This window comes from Protopterus annectens, chromosome 16.part0 (genome assembly GCF_019279795.1).
Source record: "Protopterus annectens isolate FY-2018-M chromosome 16.part0, PAN1.0, whole genome shotgun sequence".
In the NCBI taxonomy this organism is placed as follows: domain Eukaryota; kingdom Metazoa; phylum Chordata; order Ceratodontiformes; family Protopteridae; genus Protopterus; species Protopterus annectens.
This window is the reverse complement of record NC_056750.1, coordinates 424,522,731-424,545,774: the sequence shown is the minus strand read 5'-3', so window position 1 is coordinate 424,545,774 and position 23,044 is coordinate 424,522,731. Positions and strand designations below refer to the sequence as shown.

The window sequence follows — 23,044 nt, the reverse complement described above, 5'->3', positions numbered from 1 at the left end:
TTGCAGTACAGACGGACAACATGTCCGTGGTCTGGTACATCAACAAACAGGGCGGAACCAGGTCCTATCCCTTATGTCGAGAAGCTCTCAGACTTTGGCAATGGGCGATCTCTTCTCAGCGGTTTCTGATAGCAACGCACATCCCGGCAGGTCCAACCTATTGGCGGACAGGCTAAGCAGATCTATTCTGATGCCTCACGAGTGGTCTCTCAATCAATCTGTAGTGGATCAGATTTTTCTGAAGTGGGGCACCCCTTGTTGCGATCTTTTCGCTACCCCTCAAAACAGCAAGTGCCCAGATTACTTCACACTATTTCCTCTTCCAGGCCAACCCTTGAGAGACTCTCTAACCCAGGATTGGCCTCGGGACTTCTTTATGCTTTTCCTCCCTTTCCATTGATTGCACAAGTCATTCAGAAAGCCACCGTATTGAGAGCCAAATTGATCCTCATTGCTCCATATTGGCCTCGACAAATTTGGTTTCCGTCTCTACATCATCATCTTCTGGTGCAGCCCTGGCATCTGGACCCAGTTCCGGATCTTTTGATCCACCAGTCGGGTCAGCAGCACCGGGCCATTCATTCTCTCAACCTCACTGCTTGGTTGCTCCACTTCCTTCCCTAGCCAGGCTACCAATGATTTCTGACTCAGTCAGAGACATTTTAGTGTCTTCTTTAAAGTCGTCCACTAGAACTGTTTATGCTAGCAAGTGGCGGCGTTTTCGAGTTTGGGGAATCGCCAGAAATATTCATCCTTTCAGCTCCTGTACATTCTGTTTTGGATTTCCTGGCGGAGGTTTTTCATTCGGGATCTTCGTCATCTACAGTCAAAGTACAACTGGCTGCTATTTCCAAGTATCATGTTGGCTTGCATGACAATAACATCATGTCTCATAGGTTATGCAAAGCCTTTTTAAGAGGAGTTTTTCTCCTAAAACCGCCTGTGAAACATCCTCCTCCGCAATGGGATCTAAACTTAATGTTGGCATCCCTAATTCTACCTCCTTCGAACCGTCTGCTACGTGTTCTTTAAAGTTATTGACGTGGAAAACTATATTTTTACTGGCTGTTACTTCTGCAAGAAGAGTTTCTGAGATTCAGGCCCTCTGTATTCGTTCACCTTATCTGGTTTTTCATAAGGATAGGGTTTCGCTCAGAACTAACCCTTCCTTTCTTCCCAAGGTTGTATCTCAAACCAATATTAACCAATCTATTGATCTACCAGTTTTCTTTCCTAACTATTCTGACAGAGCTGAACAGAAGCTGCATTTTTTGGATGTTCATCGTCAGCTCAGGTACTACTTGCATAGGACTAAAATTAGAAAATCAGACCAATTGTTTGTCTCCTATGCAGAAAACAGGTTAGGTCTTCCAGTTTCTAAAGTGACCTTATCTAGATGGTTGACTTCCACCATTTCCTATGTGTACTCTCTAAGGGGCAAACAACTATCTTCTAAGCCAAAAGCACATTCGACCAGGAGTCTATCCACTTCTGTAGCCTTTCAGGATAGACTTCCCATTGACACTATTTGTGCAGCAGCTACTTGGGCCACGCCTCATACCTTTGTGTCTCATTACAAGTTGGATTTGGCCTCCAGAGATAGGGCCAGTTTTGGTTCCACAGTTCTCAAGAGTCTGTTCCATTGAGCCACCCGGGATACAGGTGCTAGGGACGCGGTCCCATCCAGCAAGAATGAAGGCGAGATTGACAACTTAACATTTAGAAGTTATGTACCTACCATAACGTTCCATGTTAGTTGTCTTCTCGCCTTCTTTCTTGTCCCTCCTTCCCCCTGGCCTGGACAGATCTTGGAGAGTTCCTATTAGATTGCTTCCTCTGGAGCATTGTTATGAGGACTTCTTTTAGGAACCATGGTTCCTAATTATGTTAGGATAGTCTTTAGCAGGGTCAGTTAGCTGCCAAACGAGATCTGAGGTAGTTCCGCCTTGCATCATGGGATATAGGGTTGCCTCGAGCTGGTAAAAGGAGTTCTCGAGCTAAAGCAAGTGCCGAGTCGGAGCCGAGGATCGGCTCCGAACCCATCCAGCAAGAAAGAAGGCGAGAGAAGACAACTAACATGGAACGTTATGGTAGGTACATAACTTCTAATTTCTGCTGGTTTCCTTTAACAGTATGAGAAAGTTAATTGTTGACTCACCTTCTTCAGACACTGAAGAATCTCTGAATTCATTAGTATCCTGTGTGTCTTGGATAACAGAAAATCATCTGAAATGTGCTTGTGACATTTTTAAACCTGTTTCTAAAGCAGCTACCACTGGGTCAGTGATAGGATGTGCCTGTCTTCTTTCTCATAATTTACCTAAGGAGATCAAAGCTGAGATCATGAAAGCTCTTTTGGATGAAGAAGTATTATTTTGGTCTTTCCTCTGCTGAGGTCCTTAAAAGGTTGGATGAAAGGGTGAAAGTTTTTTTTTCCCCCACGGGGTTACCCAGATTTTTCAAACCCCTTTGCTAAAATATAATACAATTTTTTTACTTCTAGTTTAAGTTTCTTTTTCAGGAAACAGAATAAACATTCCCAGCAAAGCACAAGCAAAAAACATTTCAAAAGCAATGGTAGACCGTTTCAAAGAAACAAAGAGAGTTCTCCCAAAACCAAGAACAATGTAAGAAAATAGACTAACTATATGCACCTTCATTTGCTTTCTTCTCCTCATGCTGGCAGTCTTGTAAAGCTTCCTCAAGTCCGGGTCTTCACTTTCCTCTGTGGCTCCAAATAACTTCTAAAACTTGGATTCTCTGAATCTTTCAAAAAGGCTACAACTGGCAGTGGGAACCTCTTCCTCCTTTTCAAGGGATTTCTCTTCATTCGGCCAGTCAGCCATGTCGTTTCTCTTTTGTTCTAGATCAGATGCTGTTATCAAAGGTTTTTAGAACCTTTTTCTTTAAACTATGACTGAAGCAATTTTATTCAAGGCTCTTTCTGGTGTTAAAGGAAGGAACCTGGAGACCTGTCCTAGACCTTTATTTGTAAATTGTCATATCACTTTTTCAGTTTTCTGCTTTGCCATTTGGTTTGTCAGCAGCTCCAAGAGCATTTACCATGTGCCTGGTTCCTTTAATAGCCCATTGCAGGTTGCAGAACATTTGCTTTTTTCCATATTTAAACAGCTGCATTATTTTTGCAGAGTTTTTACAAGCTGTAAAGAATATCTAGCTTGGCTTAGAAAGATGTTTTTTTTTCTTAGCTGGGTTTTCAGGTGAATGTAGAAAAGTCTTTTGTCATCCAATTTTACAAGATAATGTTTCTCTGATATCTAATGGAAGCATCCCTCATGATGTTTTTTTATCTCAGGACAAAGTAGAAGGTTACTAAGAACAGTTTCTGGTATTTTCAGACAGACTTTGGCATCTGCCAAGGAATATATCAGAATTCTAGGTCGCATGGCCTCTACTTTCCTCATAATTCCTTTGGCCAGATTTCAGATGAGAAATATTCAGTGGTTCTTCATATTAGTTGGGGCCCACCAACAGTACCCTCTTTCATTTCAAATTTCAGTGTTGCGATTATCCAAAAGGAGTTACTGTGGTGGGTAAATCAGCTATCTCTCAAGCTAGGTGTCACTGTTTCCTTTCCAGTCCCTTCTCCATCTGTAAACACAGATGCATCAGACTTTGCTTGGGAAACAGTATCCAAGGGGGTAAAAGTCTAGGGCCTGTGGGACAAGCAAGAGAAGTTAAAGTACATAAATATCAAAGAAATTATAGCTTTAACAATTGCTCTCACATTTCTGAAACCTCTTTCAACTTCAGGCCTTCTGCTAGTAATCACAGTCAATACCATAGTGATGTGATACATAGACAAACAAATGGGTCCAGTTTCTACCTACCTTACAGACTAACTGTGGTAATCTGTGAGTGAGAGACTCCATTCAGCCTGTCCCCTCCAGGCTACTTACATTTTGTTAGAGCAAAACGTCTTGCAGGCAAGTTGAGCTGGACCAGGATAGACTCTGTCAAATACGAGTTGCACTAAGGGTCTCCCAAGAATTGGTCCATCTGTGGGGGGATTCCTCACGTAGATTTATTTGCCTCTAGCCAGACAGCTCCATGGTTCCTCGCACACAGGTCTGGAAGACGGATACCTTTCATTCCCATGGTCGGGAATGTTCCTGTATACTTTTCCATCCTTTTTTGTAATAACCAGGGTTCTTCTAAAATTGCAGAAACATTCTTCAGTGATAATTATGGTGACCCCCCTTTCTGGCCCAAGTATCAGAGGTGTCAGTGGTTCTCTCTTTTTTAAAAATGGCCGAGGACAGTTCCCCCAAGCTTTCTCACAGAATGGACTTGCATAAGACGGGGATCATTTGATATATCTCACCTTAAACCTGCTCATGAGGCCTCTTGTAGTTCTTATTTGGAAAACAGCGTTAACTCATTACTCTGACTTCTGCAAAATGAGTTCCTGAATTACAAGCTGTTACAGTGCACCATCCCTATCCTATCTTTCAAAGAGTTAGGGAAACATTGAGAACATATCCTTCCTTTATACCCAAGGTTGTTTCAGAGTTTATATTTTGTCAAGCAATTTACCTCCCTGTGTTCTTTCTAGAACACACCCCCTAAAAAAAAAGAGAGAGAGGGGAGAGAATTTTACACAATTTAGATATTCACAGGCAACTGAAATACTACAGTGACAGAAAAAAAAACTTCAGGACTTGTGATCAACTGTTTAATTCCTGTGAAGATAAGGAAAAGGGGAAATCACTGTCAAAACATACATTTTTAAATGGCTGTCTCATGCTATTGTATTTTCTTATTCTCATCATAACAAAATACCTCCAAGCAAAGCCAGGGTCCATTCTTTTAGAGCTCTGCTACTTCTCTGGGTTTATGGAAAGGGATGGCTTCTAGAAATATACTAGAGACAGCAACTTGGTCATCTTTAAACACTTTTACCAACACTATAAACTAGATTTCTTCTCTAGGCCCAGGGCGGGCCTTGGTTGGACTATTCTGCAGGGGCCTCTGAACTATGCTCCTCCTCCCTTTCTTTCTGTGCTCTGGTTTTCATCCATAATAACTTAGGCTACTGCAACAGTAATCTAATAATGAACATATGGTTAAGTATAGTTACACAACCGCACTAACAGGAGATGGTTGAATGGATCACTGTTGTAGTAGCCGCACCATCTCTCTATTCCTCCCTCTTCTTCTGCTATTTTTATGCCAGGATGTGGAATTTTTATTTTTACTGTTCCTATCTGGCAGGGCTGCAGCCTTTCTCTTCTGAAGTAAGAAACTTTGGCACCCTGGCCACCTATTTTATACTGCTCTTCTTAAGCTTTACAGTCACTAGGGTGTGTGGAATGTGTTCTAAAACTTTGGAATCAGGCCATTTGGTGCTATCCTTGTCTAAATGTCCCATATCACTTAGGCTACTGCTATGGTGATCTATTTGAATGTGTACTGTTATGGTAAGTTTACTTACATAACTGTTGACAACTTTGACATGAACAGCTGTGTGTTAGCTGCTTTAGTACTCTTTATACTATGAAATTCATTTGCTTATGTTTTATACACTGGTTGTATGGTTGGCATTCAGTAATATTTTGATTCTGCAGTCATACTATGTAGTCGTCCCTTGCAGTCATACTATGTAGTCGTCCCTAAATCAGAAGGTGGCATTTTTTTTGGATCTGTATGCACACTGGCACTTTGCAAGGTGAAACATAATTCTGGAGTCTTGGCTCCAAGGTATGTTTTCCTCTGTCATATTTGCCACACTGTATTTTAGCTTGATCATAGTTTTTCATTTGTAAAGGTTGTAGGTAAGTAAGTACATCTGGTACTTCTCTGTTATCGGGGCAACACTTCTAATGCGCTAGCACGCACATGCAATGATCACCCATGTTTCTTAATGAGAACACATACCTAGTTTTTAAAGAATTACCACACACATGGTGTGGAAATATCAGCTAGCAGAGCTACATACATATTTGTATACCAGAACACAGCTTGAAACATCAACTTAAAACATGGGACAACTATCAAAACTGTGTGCAACCACTAGTATTTTCATCAAACAGTATTCCACAGTGATTAATAGTGGATTCGTAGTGTTTCCATTAATATTAATTTATAACGCAGGCAAGCCCACAGTTAAATATTTTTTACCAAGCTTTCCTAAGTAGTTTTGTCTAGGTTGCTGTTCTCAAGTTATGTTTAACGACTGTTGTAACAATATGTAAGCTTTTGACTGTGACAACTTCCTGTCTGGAGTGCATGTTAAGGCATTTGCGGAGAAATGAGAATGTGTTATTACAGTGTAAATAAGTTTTCTTCAATCTCTAGGGTTTTACCCGCTGCCACACAGAAGTCATTGCCACCAATATAGTGTTGATACAAATGGCAGTTGTCAATCTCCCAGTATGGCATTTCACATGTATTCTTCAGCAGAATGTCGGTTTCTTAGTTCTGAAAATATGAGCATAAATATGAATCGCAAGTAACTGATCATTGTACTGCAGCAGAAAAATTAAACATTGGCAATATTACTGCTGCTTGTCAAGTCCTTTTCCTAGCTACTTTATTAGCTGATAAATTGCTTGGTTAAAGAAGTTGGACCCAAAAAATGTGGATGCCATAAAGAGCTGTGGATGGTGAGAGGAAGTATAGGAAGTGTTTTAGGCATGAACAACCATTTCAGGGCTAACCACTGTGCGATCATTGTGTGTGCATGCTAGTCCATTAGAAGTGTTGCCCCAATAATGGAAAAGTACCGTACATTTTAGAGAACTTTTGTCACAGGATTGATTTAATGAATTTTTATTTCATTTCAGAATATGTTCAAATAAGATCTTTTTTTTCTCATTTCTGTTTTTGTCACCTCTTCATCCACCATTTGCTTTTCCATTGGCCCTTCTTGTTTTGCAGAATAATGTGGAAAGGAAATATAACATCCTATTCCAGTCAACCTAAGACTATGGGAGGCTTTTTCACCTTTGGAACACCATTAACTTCACCTTCTGCATATGGTAGTAATGACATCTGTGAAGCTTGTGTGCCTGTGCTACCATAAGTCCACTCTTCACTGCAGATGATATGTCAGCATTCCAGTTTTACTGATTCTTTTATTTGTGCTGCTTAACTGTTGCCTCAGTTTTATACCTCTGTGAGGAATGTTATTTGTTGTAGTTTAAATAACCATGTAAAATGTGTTTTATTACATGCATTTCAGAAAGCTTTAAATAACTATTTTAGAAATGTCTGTCTATGGAATCAATTTTTCTCCATGTCACTGAAGTTCATGTGATATTTGTAAAAGTTTTTTTTTTATGTTTGTGACTGCTTTGACTTTATTACAGCACTGAACTGATTGATATACTATGGAACTGCTAGAAGTTTTGGGACCAAACAATATTCCAGAAAAAGGAACCTGGTAAGTTGATTTATAGAACTCACCTCTGTTAAACCTTGTAATTGTTTTGCAAATAAACAAAAAGAACATGTTCTTATAAACTCTAACATTTCCAGTAATACTAAGATGAGTTTTGGTACTAATTTTATAGTTTTGTGTCTTGGTAAATATGTCACTGTAAGTTCAATGAAAACAGAATGGACAAACACCTGGTACCAGACTTTAAAAACAAAATAAAAACAAGAAAAAAAATCTTTAGATGATGTCAGCTAGATTGGATCTGTTTTAATTGATATCATGATTTTTTTACCATTTTTATGAGCTGATTTTTATCTTGTAGTCAAGAGTCTGAATGTGAACAGATGAAAGCGCTCACTGTTTGTGTAATAAAGTGTTGGTATGAAAGAACAACACAGTGGATTTCAGATTTCTTTCTTGTTTTCACTATAAGTTTACTTTAGGTCCTTTATGTAGTGCTGTGTTTGTATTTACAGTATGACCTTCTGTAAATAACTCTATTTATTTTTGTAACATCCTCCTGGGTTTTTACAACAGCACTTGTCTTTGGAGGCATCAGTGTATTTTGTTAACCAAAACTATGAAGAAGTTGAAAATCTGAAAACACCTTGTTAAGTAAAAGAGATCCAAGCACCAACTTTTTGGTACTTTAGCTTTGACTATTTTCCATGATGATGTTTCACATAATATAGTCATATGTTGTTCTCTGTCCTTTAACTATAACTCTATCAAATGAATTACATACAAGTTAACTCCTAGACATTTGAGCTTTCTCAGTAGTGAAATAACATTACTTACATCTAGATAGATTACTAGACAGTGATTACCCTTATCTAAAATGTGTGATATTTTATTGTAGAAGTTTGATAAACAAGTTAAAGTAGAACGGCCAGATATGACCCCATGTTGAGTATGATTCATTTCAACACAGTGTTTATTGAATCTCACCAGGAGTTGAAGTAATAAATAATAATCAAAACATTTACTTGTGATGGAAGTAAGGTTTATAGGTATTTTTCAGCCATTCTAGCAGTCTGCTTGGGGACTGACCCTTATCCAACTTTGCTTAAACTCCCCTACCAGAGGTGAAAACATATTGGACCTGGTCATCATCAACATGGGCGACAGGTGTTCCACACCAGAGGTCAACCCGTCACTGGTTAGATCAGACCATAAACGAATCACTCTGGATGTTCACACCCCACCACCACCCCCAACTAAGGAAACCACAGTAAAAAACTTTTCTAAAGCAAACTTCACCTTACTTAAGACAGAGGTGGTAAGTTTCACAGCCTCCACGCTAAAGGATAACGCTGCCCAAGATGCAGAAACGTTTACAAATGCACTCTATGAGCACCTACAAGGATGCATGGATCGTGCCATCCCTAGCAAAACCAAGACTTACTCCTCTAAGAGAAGGAAACCAGTTTGGTGGACCCCTGCAATAAACAGGCTATGCAATAGAAGGAGGAAACTCGTTCAGAAAAAAAGCAATTCCCAAGAAGGAAAGACATCCCTGATCAGTATCAGTAAGGCTAACTTCGAAAGAAAAATAGCCAAGGATTCAAAAGATAACCACAAAGCCTTCTTTAGCTATGTTAAGAATCTTAAGTGGCAACTCACAGATATGCACTGAACTAGTGCAAAATAGCACAAAGTATACTGAACCTACTGATATTGCCAACATCCTGGCAGATAGATTCAGTGCAAACCTCACCCCCTCTCACCTCCAAAAGGGCCTACAACAATACCGGAAAAGTGTAGTGTCCCAAAAATCACAGACGCACAGGTGAAAACAGCCCTTTCAAAAGCCAAAAACACAGCGTCAATGGGACCAGATGGTATCCCAGGCTGCGTCTTGCACGAACTACAGAATGAACTAACCCTCCCACCTAAACACGCTGTTCACCCTCAGCCTCTCCACAGGCCACATGCCCATAGAGTGGCGCCCAGCAACAGTTATTCCTCTCCAGGATGGGCCACAACTGACCCTGGTAACTATCACACCATAAGCCTGACTAGCTTGGTCTGCAAGGCTATGGAGCGCATCATCATTGAACTCATCAACAAAGATATTGGGAACCTCCAAACACTTGACCCGACCCAGTTCAGCTTTGTTAAGGGCAGATCATGCCTACTAAACCTGGTTGACTTCTTCGAGACAGTTACCAAGGCCATAGACAAGGGAAAGGTGTTCACACCGCCTACCTTGACCTCGCCAAGGCTTTCCACACCATTCCCCACTCGGGTATTACAGAAAAACTCACCAGCCTGAACATAAACCCCTACGTCACGAGATGGGTTGCCAACTGGCTTACAGACAGAACTCACACGGTAAGAATAGCGGGCTCCATGTCCGAGACTAAACCAGTCACAAGTGGTGTCCCGCAAGGCTCGGTCCTGGGGTCCTGGGATCCCTACTGTTCGGCATATACTTCTCAGAAGTACAGGCAAGCACAGGAGGACTATGGCTAACCAAGTTCGCCGATGACTGCAAACTGGAAGCCATAATTGACTCTCCGGCTGACACGGACATCCTCAAAAAGGGCCTTACTGAGACGGACACCTGGTGCCAAAGTCATCACCTCAAGCTAAATGTCAAAAAATGCATAGTCATCCCATTTGGGAAAAACAAAACACCCATGAATTACCACATAGGTGGCAGCCCCCTTAATACAGAAGAGGTAATAAGAGATCTGGGGACCCAGGTAGATAGTAATCTCTCCTTTGACAATCATATTGCCAGAGTAGTTAGGAAATCCTTCTATGTGGCCCATCTAATCACTAAAGGGTTCGCATCTAGAAATAAAGAGGTTATAGTGCCGTTCTACTCGTCACTCATTAGACCCATCATAGAGTATAATGCCCCATTTGGGATGTACCTCACAAGACACTTCCAACAGCTGGAAAGACCACAAAAGTACCTCACCAAGAGGCAGGAGTGGCCTTAGGTTAACTGGTGCCCTAGGCAAAAGGGCTCCACGGCACCCCCCACAACACCACCCGGTGCCCCCATCCTGGTCTACCTACACCAGATAAATACTGGAAAAGCGCCCCTGCTACAGAGGCGCCCTAGGCGGCCACCTAGTTGACCTATGCCTAAGGCCAGCTATGCCAAGAGGATTACTGGTCTCAAACATATGTCCTATGCAGCCCGACTGAAAAAACTCCGGCTGTACTCAGTGGCATATCGCTTACTCAGAGGTGATCTCTGCCTGACTTACAAAGCCATGCCCAACTCAGAATTGATGGACGTGCTCCACCTAAAGAAATCCAAGCCACTGCAAGCCACGTGCTCTAGTGAGCTAAACCTCGCCACAGCAATAAATAGAACATGTTGGAAGGATAGATTCCTGTCACAGAGACTCTCCATGCTTTGGAACATAATTCCAAATGACATCAGGCAGATCCCCTCACTAACACTCTTCAAGAGAAACCTTGACGAGTGGATGGGTAACAGAAAATACACCCCTGGGATCACTTCATTGGCTCTGCTTGACAGAGGATCTGTTAATCAATCAGTGGGGCGGCGAAAGCCGACACACTCTGGCTAGGCTTATAAATGCCCTCAGGCAGATAGCCTAGTACCTACCTATGAACCTATATGACAGAATAACATTGCTCCTTATTATGCTCAGTAGTTCTTAACAACTACTGGATCAGAACTAGTGCAAATACTAATGAACTTCTCAGTTATTCATTTTTAAATTCTGTAGGAAATCACAGGATTTACAGCTTGATGCCTCTTTCATTTTTCTCACAATACAAAAGCTATGTCAGTAGCATGTCTCCAGAAAAAAAAATATCATCCAAGTCCATCTATCCAGTGGACAAAAAATCAGTTTTGCTGCTTATTTAATGTAGTTGTGAGGCACTGGTTTACAGTGTTAATTCTGAGCTTCCTGCTGGAGTAGGTGTCAGATTTAACAATAGAAATCTCACTGCATATCTTTTTTCATCTTCATTAACTCACTTTCTTATTCAGCAGTACAAATGCAAAAATATAGGTAGCCAGTGTAGTGTTGCTGCTGTGTCTTTCAGCTTTTCCCGGTTAGGGGTCGCCACAGCGGAACTCTGGTTCGCTAATGATTGGTAGTTGATTTTTACGTGCCATGTTACCAGCCCTGACGCACAACCTTCAACGAAGGTACGCCCATTCACGCATGTCTCCACGCAGAAGACGCTCTAGCTGAGAATCGAACCGGGCAGCGTCTTACTGTGTGGCGACAACACTACCGCAGCACCACCACTGCGGATTAGGTAGCCAGTGTAGTGTAACCATGTAAAATCTATCATGCTTAGTGTGATGAGCTGGCAGACTTTTGGGATTCCCTACAGATCGCACTGTCAGAGATGCTGGGTGAACAGATTGGACTAACTGGGGAGCTGATTTTTTTGAGTTATGCTATAGAATCGGAATTACCTAGACATAGTATAGCCTTGTTGAGTCTAATTATGGTGGCTGCCAAAAAAGCAATTACTAGAAAATGGAAATCAAAGTCTAGACCAACTTTACTATAAGTTGTGAATATATTAACAGAGATAAAACAACTTGAATCGGGATCTTTAGAAAAGGAAAGGAGCAAACTACATAGGAAAAAATGGGAATTGTGGGAAGAATATATGCAGAGCAAGAACAAGGTTTAAGAGGCAGGATTTGAATGAGCTATATAATGCTTGACTGACAATGACTGGCTGGTTTATAAGTGATGTACAATGGTTACAGCTATAGTTGTTTCATTGGTGTCTGTGATGTAAACTATTTGTAACTAAAGTGTTATCATTTTGTATGTTTTTCATTTATATAAATGTAAGATTGTCTTTGTTTATGTGTAAATTTAATAAAGATGTTTGAAAAAAATCTATCATGCTTAAAACTTTCAGTACCTAGCAAGGACTTTCCTCGGCTTATTACAGGGAACAAGCTTTTGGAGACTCCCATCCTGAGGTATGTTTCCTCACGCTTGTAGATAAACATAGTTGTCAAAGTATGGGAAAAACTCAAAAAAAGATTAATGGCAAAGAGCTATGTTTATTCTTCCAGCAGTACAGATGACAACTGGAAACACTAGAGTTGTTTCAGGATCATTGGAATGGAGTATGCAACCTTTCACGTGCAGATGGAATGAGACCTTTGTGGGTATGTAAGATTTTTATTGTAGCCACTGTTGTCCATTCCTTTCCAAGTGCTGGTTAAGTTTTTTCTTAACTACTGTTGGTTCATCTGCGCAAGAAAGCATACAGTCACCACCGGCACTGTCTCACCACCTCACTGCTCATTAATGAGGTTCAGCTGACATTATTCACAATGAATCACAAAATGCCTGACACTGACATCATGATTTGACTGACACCAGCAGTAGTTATCACCATGGTCTGTCTCTGTGTTTTCTAGGGCGTCACCACCAAGCTATACTGCACTTTCCCTTTTGCCCTTAGTTTTAGGTCTCTTCCTCTCATCGCATGAATATACCATCAAATGATACACCCCTAATAGATTATGCCTTGTAGCTGAGGTGCTGGTAGAACTGACAGCCTCTGGAATGAGAACTTCCAATGTAGAGCCTGTGGTTGCAAGCATATCACCCATTTAGTCTTTATTACCATCTTTGCCAAACAGACTGTCTTCAACATACTAAGGTCTAACACTATTGTGGAGAACAAGGTGAGGCAACATCTCCATTCCTGTTTTTCTTATTTCTTCTCCATGAATAGAGAATTAGTGATATAAGGGGAAAATCCATCAAGACAACATGCCATCTTATCATTTGCCCAGCCCACATCTTCCTTTTAATGAGTGTCCCATATAGCTCTGTGCTCTTCCTTTTATGCTTTGAAACAGGAAAGCAGGGAGGCTAAGCATCTCACTCTGCAGATTTAGCTGTCAATATCCTTTTGTTTAAATAAGTACACCATGTGATCCAAAGGCCGGGAACTGGACTATAAGACATACTGGAATCTCCAGTCATCACCTTAAGAAGTTGGTTGAGACCTACAGCTTTTTGAAGAAATCAGCAAAAAGGCTTCAACACGGAACCACAAAAAACAGCAGATGTATTTCAGCATTCAGTTTATTCTGGTACCTCAGAACACACTTTACTGGAGGTGAAAAACAAGGTTTTGGGGTAAAATAGGTGGATAAGGAGAAAATTTGCCCTAAAACAGACTAATAGAACACATGCTGTAGATGGGGAGGAAAAGTTATTTTTTGTCACCAAGTTTTCCCCTTTCTAATATTTTGGAAACTATAGTTAGACGGTTCTGGTATGTAGTGTGTGATGTAACCATTGGACATCTTTTCCCTAAACCTACTACTTTCTTATATGGTAGATATAGTAATTTAAAATAGTTAAGTGGGGAAGGTACTCAATTTGGATCAAGTGACACAGTGGGCACACAGACGTGTGGTAATTGGTATGTAGTAGGGTTAGGAATTTAGATTTAGTTACAAAATCAATGGCAGAAGGTACAGAGCCGTAGAGGTTTTTACATGCAATTCTTCTGGTGTGGTGGTATATTGTTGGCTGTGGGTGCAAAAAAAACTTACTGGTATATTGGACAAAGAGACAAGTTAAAGTACACAAAATGGAACATTTGGGTGATATAAGAAGACAAAATATGGATAGTCCATTAGCCAGTCATTTTATTTCTGCACATGGGGGAGCAGCTAATAGTTTGTTTTTCAGTGTTTTAGCATGGCCAACTTTGAATACTGGAGGCAATTTTAAAAGGGAACTTGACAGGTTAGAATGTAAGATGATTATGAATTATAGAACACTGTAATTTTATAATAAAGAAAAATTTTTTTTTTGAACATGTGTATAGTAAAATTATATTTTTAATTGATGTTTGTTAGGATATCACATTTAATTAATGATAGTAGGTTTTGATTAAATTGTTCAAATATTTAATTGATTGTACATACTTGTTTAATTGGTAAGCACTGGTTGTATAAATTGGGTCAGATGCACTTGAATTAATTATTTCTAGAAGATGAAAAGCTGAGGTACCAGAATAAATTGAATACTGAAATACATCTGCTGTTTTTTGTGATTCCATGTCAAAGCTTTTTTTGCTGTTTTCTTCAGTTGTGGTGACTATTGAGTGTGTATGATACCTACAGCTTTTTGAGACAGACATGAATTACTGGAGATATTTAAATATATATTTGAAGTGATGAGACAACATGTTGGCATCAATCAGCAGTATATATCTGACCCTCAACCCACCCTTACCAAAGATCTGGCTCAAAAAAAAAGTGTTTGATAACATTATAAGAGCAGCAAATCTGCTCCCAGTATACCATATACCAAATGCAGAAGCAAGCTCTGGGGAATAGTATTGTTTCTCTCTCTCACCCCAGAATTTATCTTAAGTGATACTTCTACTGTGTACTACCATGAAAGTAGCCTGTCTCACAATTTGGGCACTTTATAATAATACTGATATGACAAGTAGAATAGCTCCAACATAGGCTTGCTTGTGATCAAATGTCTGACTAGAGTTCATAGACAACTTCTCTTTACAATTCATTGCATTTCAGTTTCATAGGATCATAGGAAGTTACTAGGCTATTGGCCCTGAGGCCCTTACAAGCCTAGCCAAGAATTTAGCTCATGTTACAATAAGTCAGCACCCTATACCACTGTTCAGCAGGGACATAGGTGGAATCCCAGGGGTGTATGTTCTGTTCCCCGTCCAGTTGTTCAGGTTACGTTTAAAAAAGGCTTAATGAGGTACTCTGCTTTAAGTGGCGAAGGAGTCTATTCCACAAAAGGGGGAGGCTCTAGGACACAAATCTGTCCCACCAACAAGTCCTACTGATGTCACAGACCAGGCTGAGGTCTCGCGTGCGGGTTACTTGAGTGGAGCTTGACTTGCGGATATGCAGCAGCCCCATCAGGGCAGGCTCTAAGATTGCTTTGTATGCCAGACAGAGGTTTCCTGGAACTGCTCCAAGTTTGGCGACTTAGCCAGAGACCTGGAATGAATCTGAAATAAATCTAAGGCATCCACCGTGATCAGCAAAAAAATAAGAATATTTTAAGCTTTCTTTGCACTTTTTATAACTGTATTTTGCTTAATTCCGGTTTCAGTTTTTGCTGTTGATGCTGCTTTGACTGTTTTTTCTGCACATTGGAATCCTAGTACTTATAATTTCATAGCATAGGCTAGATTCAGATCTGCTGAATCTAGGCTGTTCATAGGTTCATAGGTAGGTACTAGGCTATCGGCCCTAGGGCCCATACAAGCCTAGCCAAAAAATGTACCCTGGCTTTCACCACCCAAGAAAATTATTTTCCTGTGTCCCTGTCGAGCAGAGCCACAGAAGTGATCCCCTGGGTGAATTTCCCATTTCCCATCCAATCATCAAGATTTTTCTTGAAGAGTGCTAATGAGGAGCTCTGTTTGACATAGATAGGTAGTCTTTTCCAGAGTATGGGAAGTCTCTGGGACAGGAATCTATCCCTCCAGCGTGTTCTGTTTATTGTGGTGACAAGGTTTAGGTCCCTAGAGCTTGTAGCTCGGAGGGATTGTGATTTCATTAAGTGGAGCATGTCCAACAGCTCTGGGTTTGACATAGCTTTGTATGTTAGGCAGAGATCGCCCCTGAGTAGGCGATATGCGATGGAGTAAAGCTGTAGTTTTTTGAGACGGTCTGCATAGGGCATCTGTTTGAGGCCAGTAATCCTCTTTGTGAGGTATTTCTGTGGTCTTTCCAGTTGTTGTAGATGTCTTGTGAGGTACATACCAAAAGGGGCGTTGTACTCTATAATGGGTCTAATGAGTGATGAGTAGAGGGGAACAATGACCTCTTTTTTCTGGATGAGAATCATTTTGTGATGAGATGAGCCACGTAGAAGGATTTCCTGACCACCGTGACAATGTGATTATCAAAGGAGAGACTACTGTCCACCTATGTCCCAAGGTCTCTTATCACATTTTCGGCATTAAGTAGACTACCAGCTATGTGATAGTTCATGGGTACAGAGTTTTTACCAAAGGGGATGACAATACACTTTTTGGCATTGAGCTTCAGGCCATGGCTTTGACACCAGGTATCTGTCTCAGTGAGGCCCTTTTGTAGTTTGCCCACATCGTTAGGAGTTTCGATTATGGTTCCTAGTTTGCAGTCATCTGCAAACTTTGTTAGCCAAAGACCTTCTGTGTTGGCCTGCACTTCAGAGAAGTAGATACCAATCAGGAGAGGACCCAGGACTGAACCCTGTGGTACTCCACTTGTCACTGGTCTGATGTCGGATTTGGAATCTGCTACTTTCACAGTGTGGGTTCTGTCTGTGAGCCAGTTGGCAACCCATCTTGTGACATAGGGATTTATACCTAGTTTAGTGAGCTTATCTATAATTCCAGAGCTGGGGATGGTGTCGAAAGCCTTGGTGAGATCTAGATAAGCTGTGTGAACCATTTTACCCTCATCTATGGCTTTGGTGACTGCTTCAAAGAAGACAATCAGGTTTAGGAGACATGATCTGCCTTTTACAAATCCAAACTGAGTAGGGTCCAGAGTTTGGAAATTACCAGTGTCTTTGTTTATGAGTTCCACAATGATGCGTTCCATGGCCTTGCAGACCAGGCTCGTCAGGCTAATGGGGCGGTAGTTCCCAGGGTCTGTCGTGGCTCCCCCTTTGTGGAGTGGGATAATCATTGCGGTGCGCCATTCAGTGGGTACAAAGCCTGAGGTGAGGCTATGACTGAACATGGTACTTAGGTAGGGTGCCAGTTCATTCTGTAGTTCATGTAGAACGCAGCCTGGGATATTGTCAGGTCCCATGGCTGCTGTGTTCTTGGCTTTGGAGAGTGTGATTTTTACCTGTGCAGCCGTGATTATAGGAACTTTGCATTCTTCCGGTATAGAGATGGGCCCTCTAGGGGGTGAGAGTGGGGTAAAGTTAGCACTGAATCTGCTAGGATGTTGGCAATATCAGTTGGTTATGTATATTTAGTGCCATTGTGCTGTAACTCAGAGCAGATCTGAGTGTTCCCATTTAGATTCTTGATATAGCTATAGAATGCTTTGTGGTTGTCTTTAGAGTCAGTGGCAATTTTGTTTTTGTAACTAGTTTTGGAGGATTTTATGAGGGATCTCAGCTTCTTACTGAGGTTGACCAGGGGGTTCCTCCAGTCATGGGATTTTACTCTTTTTTGCAACAGTTTCTTTCTTCTGTTGTAGTTTGTTTATGGCAGAGAACCACCAGATTGGCTTCCTTTTTTTGGAGGATAACATCTTGGTTCTATTTGGGATAGCATGATCCATGCACTCGTGTAAGTGCTTATAAAGTGCATTTGTGTAGGATTCGGCAGTCATACCTCTATTGTCCGTCTGCATGGGTGTCATGAAGTTTGCCACTTCTGTCTTAAGAAGTGTGAAGTTGGCTTTAGAGAAGTTTTTTACGATGGTTTCCCTAATTGGGGCTGGGGGTGGGATGTGGATGTCTAGGCTGATTAGCTTGTGGTCGGATCTGACCAACGAGGAATTGACCTCTGGTGTGGAACACCTGTTTCCCATGTTGGTAATGACCAGGTCTAGGATATTGCTGCCCCTGGTAGGGGTGTGAATAAGTTGATTCAAGGCGTTGGAATTTATGAATTCTAGAAAACGTTGAGCAAAAGAGTTGGTACATGAGTAGTTTTCCCAGTTAATGGTGGGGTAGTTGAAATCGCCCATTATTAGGGTGTTGGGTTGTACCCTAATACTTTCCAGTGTATCAAGAAATGAGGAGTGTGAATCCTGGGGCATAGTGGGGGGTCTGTAGCAAGCTACAATTTGGATTGTGGTCTTGCCCAGAGTTAGTTGCACTTGGATAATCTTGGATGCATTATGCTGTGCAACTAGCCTGGAGGTGTGGATATCCTTAATGAATATGGACACGCCTCTGCCTTTAGTGCTTCTTTCTGGGTTAGGTGGCGGAAAGGTGTGGTATGAATTGAAGCGTGGTAATGCAGGGGTGCTCTCTGGAGCTTTGAACCAGGTCTCTGTCACTGCACAGATGTCAATGTTCTCCATTTTAAGGAGTGCCTCGAGTGAGTGCATTTTGAGGTTTAGACTTCTAGCATTGAGTAGCATTACCCTCAGATTTTGCTTGCTTGTACCTGTTACAGTGGTGAATTTGTCATTTGAACCTTGCCTAAAAAGGCATTATAGGGTGGCAAGAGCCTTAGCCAGTATCCAGAATCCTAAGGGCGACAGGTGCAGGCCATCTCTGGCAAAGCATCGTGGACTGTCGATCATGTCGTACCAGGCAGACAAATACTGGATCCCCTTAGAATGACACCAGAAGCTTAGCCAATTGTTGAAGTCAATCGTTTTGTCCTTTTACTGTGGTATCATTCTGGGTGATGGCAGAATGCTACTCAGGATTAGGGTCATACCTGCCTGGGATACAAGATCGGAGAGCTCCTCCATGTCTCTTTTCATGTAGTCCAGGGAGGTACGTCTCAGGTCATTCACACCAACATGGACAATGACAGTGTCATATTTGTACTTATTGTGGAGTGACCTGAGTGCATGCGTTATGTGGCAGATCCTGGCACCTGACAGGCAGCTTGACAGTAACTTTCTCCTTGTTTAGTCTAGTGAGTGGAACATCAGTGTGCCTGACTATAGAGTCACCTATGACTAGAGTGTTGGTGCTGTTTGGCATAAGCTGAGCACTAAAACCAGACATTCAACATTAAGAAGGCCCTCCTGCACCCTTGTGGCAGAAGTGTGCAGATGAGGACCCATCTAAGTTGGGAATTGTTGGAATAAGGCTCAGTTATGGGCTTTCCCATTGTCCAGTTTGTGTTAAAACTGTTTAACTTTACTTGTATTTAAGTACCGAATTTGCTCATAGCTGAGCACTGTGCAGCAAGGTTTAGTGCTCCCTTGCATAGATGCAGATGCTTAGAAACAACAATATTCCATTGATATCTGCTAGCAAACCCTCCTTAGCTCCACTGCCTGAGCATCTCAGCTGCACATTCTGAGGGGTTGATGCAATGAGCCTTCCACAAAATAGCCTCCCTTGTTAGTGTCACAAGCAAATTCTGGTCCATCTAGCCCATCTTCCCTAGTCACTAAAATATATACTTGCCATAATGGATGGATAGTTTCCCATCATTTCTCCAGCCAACCTGATTGACATGGGCATCCTGAGACAGTGTGGCAATTGCCTCATATATGCTGACAACCCTTGCTTCTAAAGCAAACAAATGCAGTAAGTGAGAGTTGTAACTATACCATGAAATTAGAATCAGTCCTCTCACATATCAACAAACAAGACAAGCAACAGGTTGTCAGCACACACACCTTCCCTCTCACACAAAAGAATGTCAAGATTTATAAACCCATATATTCAGAGGTACTCACTAAGCAGAGACCTCCCAAGTGCAAACAACATACACATAGTGGCACGCGAACAGAATCCACCACCATACATAACAGCACACATATCAGTGTCTCAACAATTAAGCCTCTAAAGCAAAACACCTCAAAACCAAATGTTCTGGTTATAGGTGACTCAGTAGTGAGACAGACACATGTCCCCCTCACCTGGTTGAACAAGGAGAAAGTCACATTCAGCTGCCTGTCAGGTGCCAGGATACATCAAATTACGCACGCAGTCAAGTCGCTTAGCAACAATTACTGTTATGACTCTGTCATAGTACATGTTGGTGTGAATGACTTGAGATGTACCTCTGTGGAATATATGACACACATCTACAAACTAATGTTAAGAAAACCCATCAAAAACTCGGAATGCTGTACCGACACAGTTGCTACCTCACTCCCTTAACCAAACATCTCCTATGTACCACATACCTCTTTCCCTCTCTCCTGCATGGAACCCCTCTCCTTACTAATCTTCAGTCTACCCTAAAATCAAAACTGCCTTCCTGCTACAATAAAATCTTTAAGTTCGCCACCAGATCCAAATACTTCTCTCACCACTGCAACTCTCTCCCTCCCTGAATTGGTTGGAACTCCCTAACTATCTCACATACATTCAAATTAAAACTACACATAAGCTCATTTTCAAACCCTCTATCTGCCCTTCCCTCTCCTCCAGCCTAAAAATGCATCGAGTGCATAGAGTGCTCAGATCCAACAATCAAAATCTCGAAGTTTACAAACCCACACGTACTCCAGGGCAAATCTTACTATCTTTCTCCCTTGCTAGATTATGGAATTCACTTCCTCCACACATTAGAACTACCCATGACCACTCCACCTTTAAGACCTTGTTCTACTCTCATCTCGCCTCTCACTGGGAATGCTCCTGCACTTACCCCACCTGATGCTTTCCATCCCACCTCTATCCCCTTTCACCTTTCCTATCTCAAATTCAACCTAAGACCTCCTCCTGCTCTTTATGCCTGACTTCTCTAAAAATTACCTCACGTTTTTAACAAACTCATTACTTCCATCTCACTTGATATCTTAATACTTACTTAGCAAGCATTGTTTAGGTCTCAAGCCATAAATGTTTCTATCTTTTCCATTTCTATAACATTTTTTTAATTATATGTACAGTGTATATTTGAGTTAATGTGCATTTTTATGTCTTTATGTACAATGTGTATTACTTGCAATTTTGTTCATTTTGTTATCGTAAATACTGTATTGGAGTTTTTCTCCCCAGGCCTCCATTGAAAATAGGCTCATCTCGGCCCAGTGGACTTTACCGATTAACAAACTGCAAATAAATAAATAAAATAAAATCTGAAGAGACATGACGGAACTGTCAGATTATGTGTCCCAGGTAGGTAGCCTTAAGCAGCATTCTACCTTCACCGAGGATGATGCTGCAGTACAGACAAAAAATGACTGATTTAATTCACTCCAGGGGTATCCAGTATCTGTCTGCCTGGGAAGGCATGGTCGACAGTCCACACTGCTTTGTTAGAGATGGCCTTCACTTGTCTGCTCAAGGCTTTTGGATACTGGCAAAGATGCTTGCTTCCCCCATAGTGCCTCTTTTAGGCAATGTTCAAACAGTAAAACCTTTGACGTAAAGAAATCTACTAAAGACAACCTCAAGCTCATGCTGCTTAGTGCTAGGAGCTTAAACAATACACTGCACTGCATGGAACCACTCCTCACCTTGGAAGATGCTGACTTTTTTGCAGTCCATAGCCGGCTTTAGGCAGAGGCCAACTAGGCAGCCGCCTAGGGCACCACTCCAGTAGGGGCGCTTTTTCAGTATTTATTTGGTGTAGGTAGACCAGGATGGGGGCTTCAGGTGGTGTGGTTGGAGGCACCATGGAGCCCTTTTGCCTAGGGTGCCAGTTGACCCAAGGCCACTCCTGGTGCATTCACAGAGACTTGGTTCAAAACTGCTGAGAGCACCCTGGCCATACAAAGCTACAATGTCTTTCACACGTTCAGACCCTAAAATGAGCATGAAAGAACCAAAGGTGGAGGTGTATCCATCTTCATTAAATCCAAATATACCTCAAGACTGGTGAAACAGTACTACTCTCTTGAGCTACTCCAGATCCAATTAAATATAGGAAAAATACCCTTCTGCATCATCACTAGCTACAGGTCCCCCACTGTGAACCAGGAAAAGCACATCATCTACCTGGACTTGCTAGTGTCACTCAGCATACATCCAAACACCTTGGTCATAGGAGATTTCAGCTATCCTTCTTCCATCAATTGGGTGACTTAGACAAGTACAAACATGATCGCTATGAGGTTCCCGGAGCTTGTTAATTCAAATACCCTGGAAGAGTTGGTCTGCACCCCCAGAAGGAGCTCACATGAACTGGACCTAGTGCTCACCAATATTGGGTGGGGGGGGGGGTCACTGCACTAGGTCCAGTTCATTTGAGCTCCTTCTGGGGGTGCAGACCAACTGTTCCGCACCCCCAGATGTAGCTCAAATGAACTGGACCTAGTGCTCACCAACATTGGGGGGGGGGTCACTGCACTACCCCATGTGTTGCCCTCCCTGGTAAGGTCAGACCATAAATCTGTCTTGTTTGAAATAAAGATCAAATCTGGCACTCCCACAAGAATAAAACAATTGAAAAATGTCTCCAAAGCAAACTATTGCTTACTAAGTGATGGTATAAAAAGTTTCAAAGCACCTGCCAGCATAAACAACAATGTTTCCTATGCAGAGGAATAAACAATTGCCCTATATAGCCACTTAAATGCATTGACTCGACTGTACCTAACAGGAACAAAAAACAGATCTTCAAGAAAAAACAAGCCATCCTGGTGGACTGTAAGTATTAATAAGTTATACAGCAAAAGAAAGAAACTAATGTCTAAGAACAGAAGGGAACTAACTCAACAGAGGAAGAATACCCTCCACAGCTTGAACAAGCAAATCAGATATCGGAGAGACTTGCCGGTTTAGCTTCAAATGAAGGAACCATTTCTGAATTGGATTCACAGCATGGGGGCAGATTGTTCAGTCTCAGCGTAAAAGCTTGGATAGTTTTCCAAATATTTCTTTACCAGCAAGTACGTCCAGAACCTCAAATTTGAAGCCTGTGAATGGAAGTATTGGAGGTATTGCAGCCTCAGCGGGTGTTTTACATCAAAATAAAACAGATACTGTTCATTTTAAAGACATTCTTGATTTTAAACTAGATTTCCAGCAGATGCCTATACCTCAACATAACAAT

At 41.6% G+C, this 23,044-nt stretch overlaps 1 protein-coding gene across 1 annotated transcript in view; it reads left to right on the top strand.

The window, feature by feature from the left end:
- The window catches only part of RABEPK (Rab9 effector protein with kelch motifs), a 1,512,433-nt gene that overhangs the window by 149,142 nt on the left and 1,340,247 nt on the right, over positions 1–23,044 (top strand). Inside the window, exon 2 of the mRNA XM_044058697.1 lies at positions 7,332–7,405. Within this exon, the coding sequence (XP_043914632.1) occupies positions 7,353–7,405 (53 nt within the window). The 5' untranslated portion in view covers positions 7,332–7,352. The remainder of the gene's footprint in view (positions 1–7,331; positions 7,406–23,044) is intronic.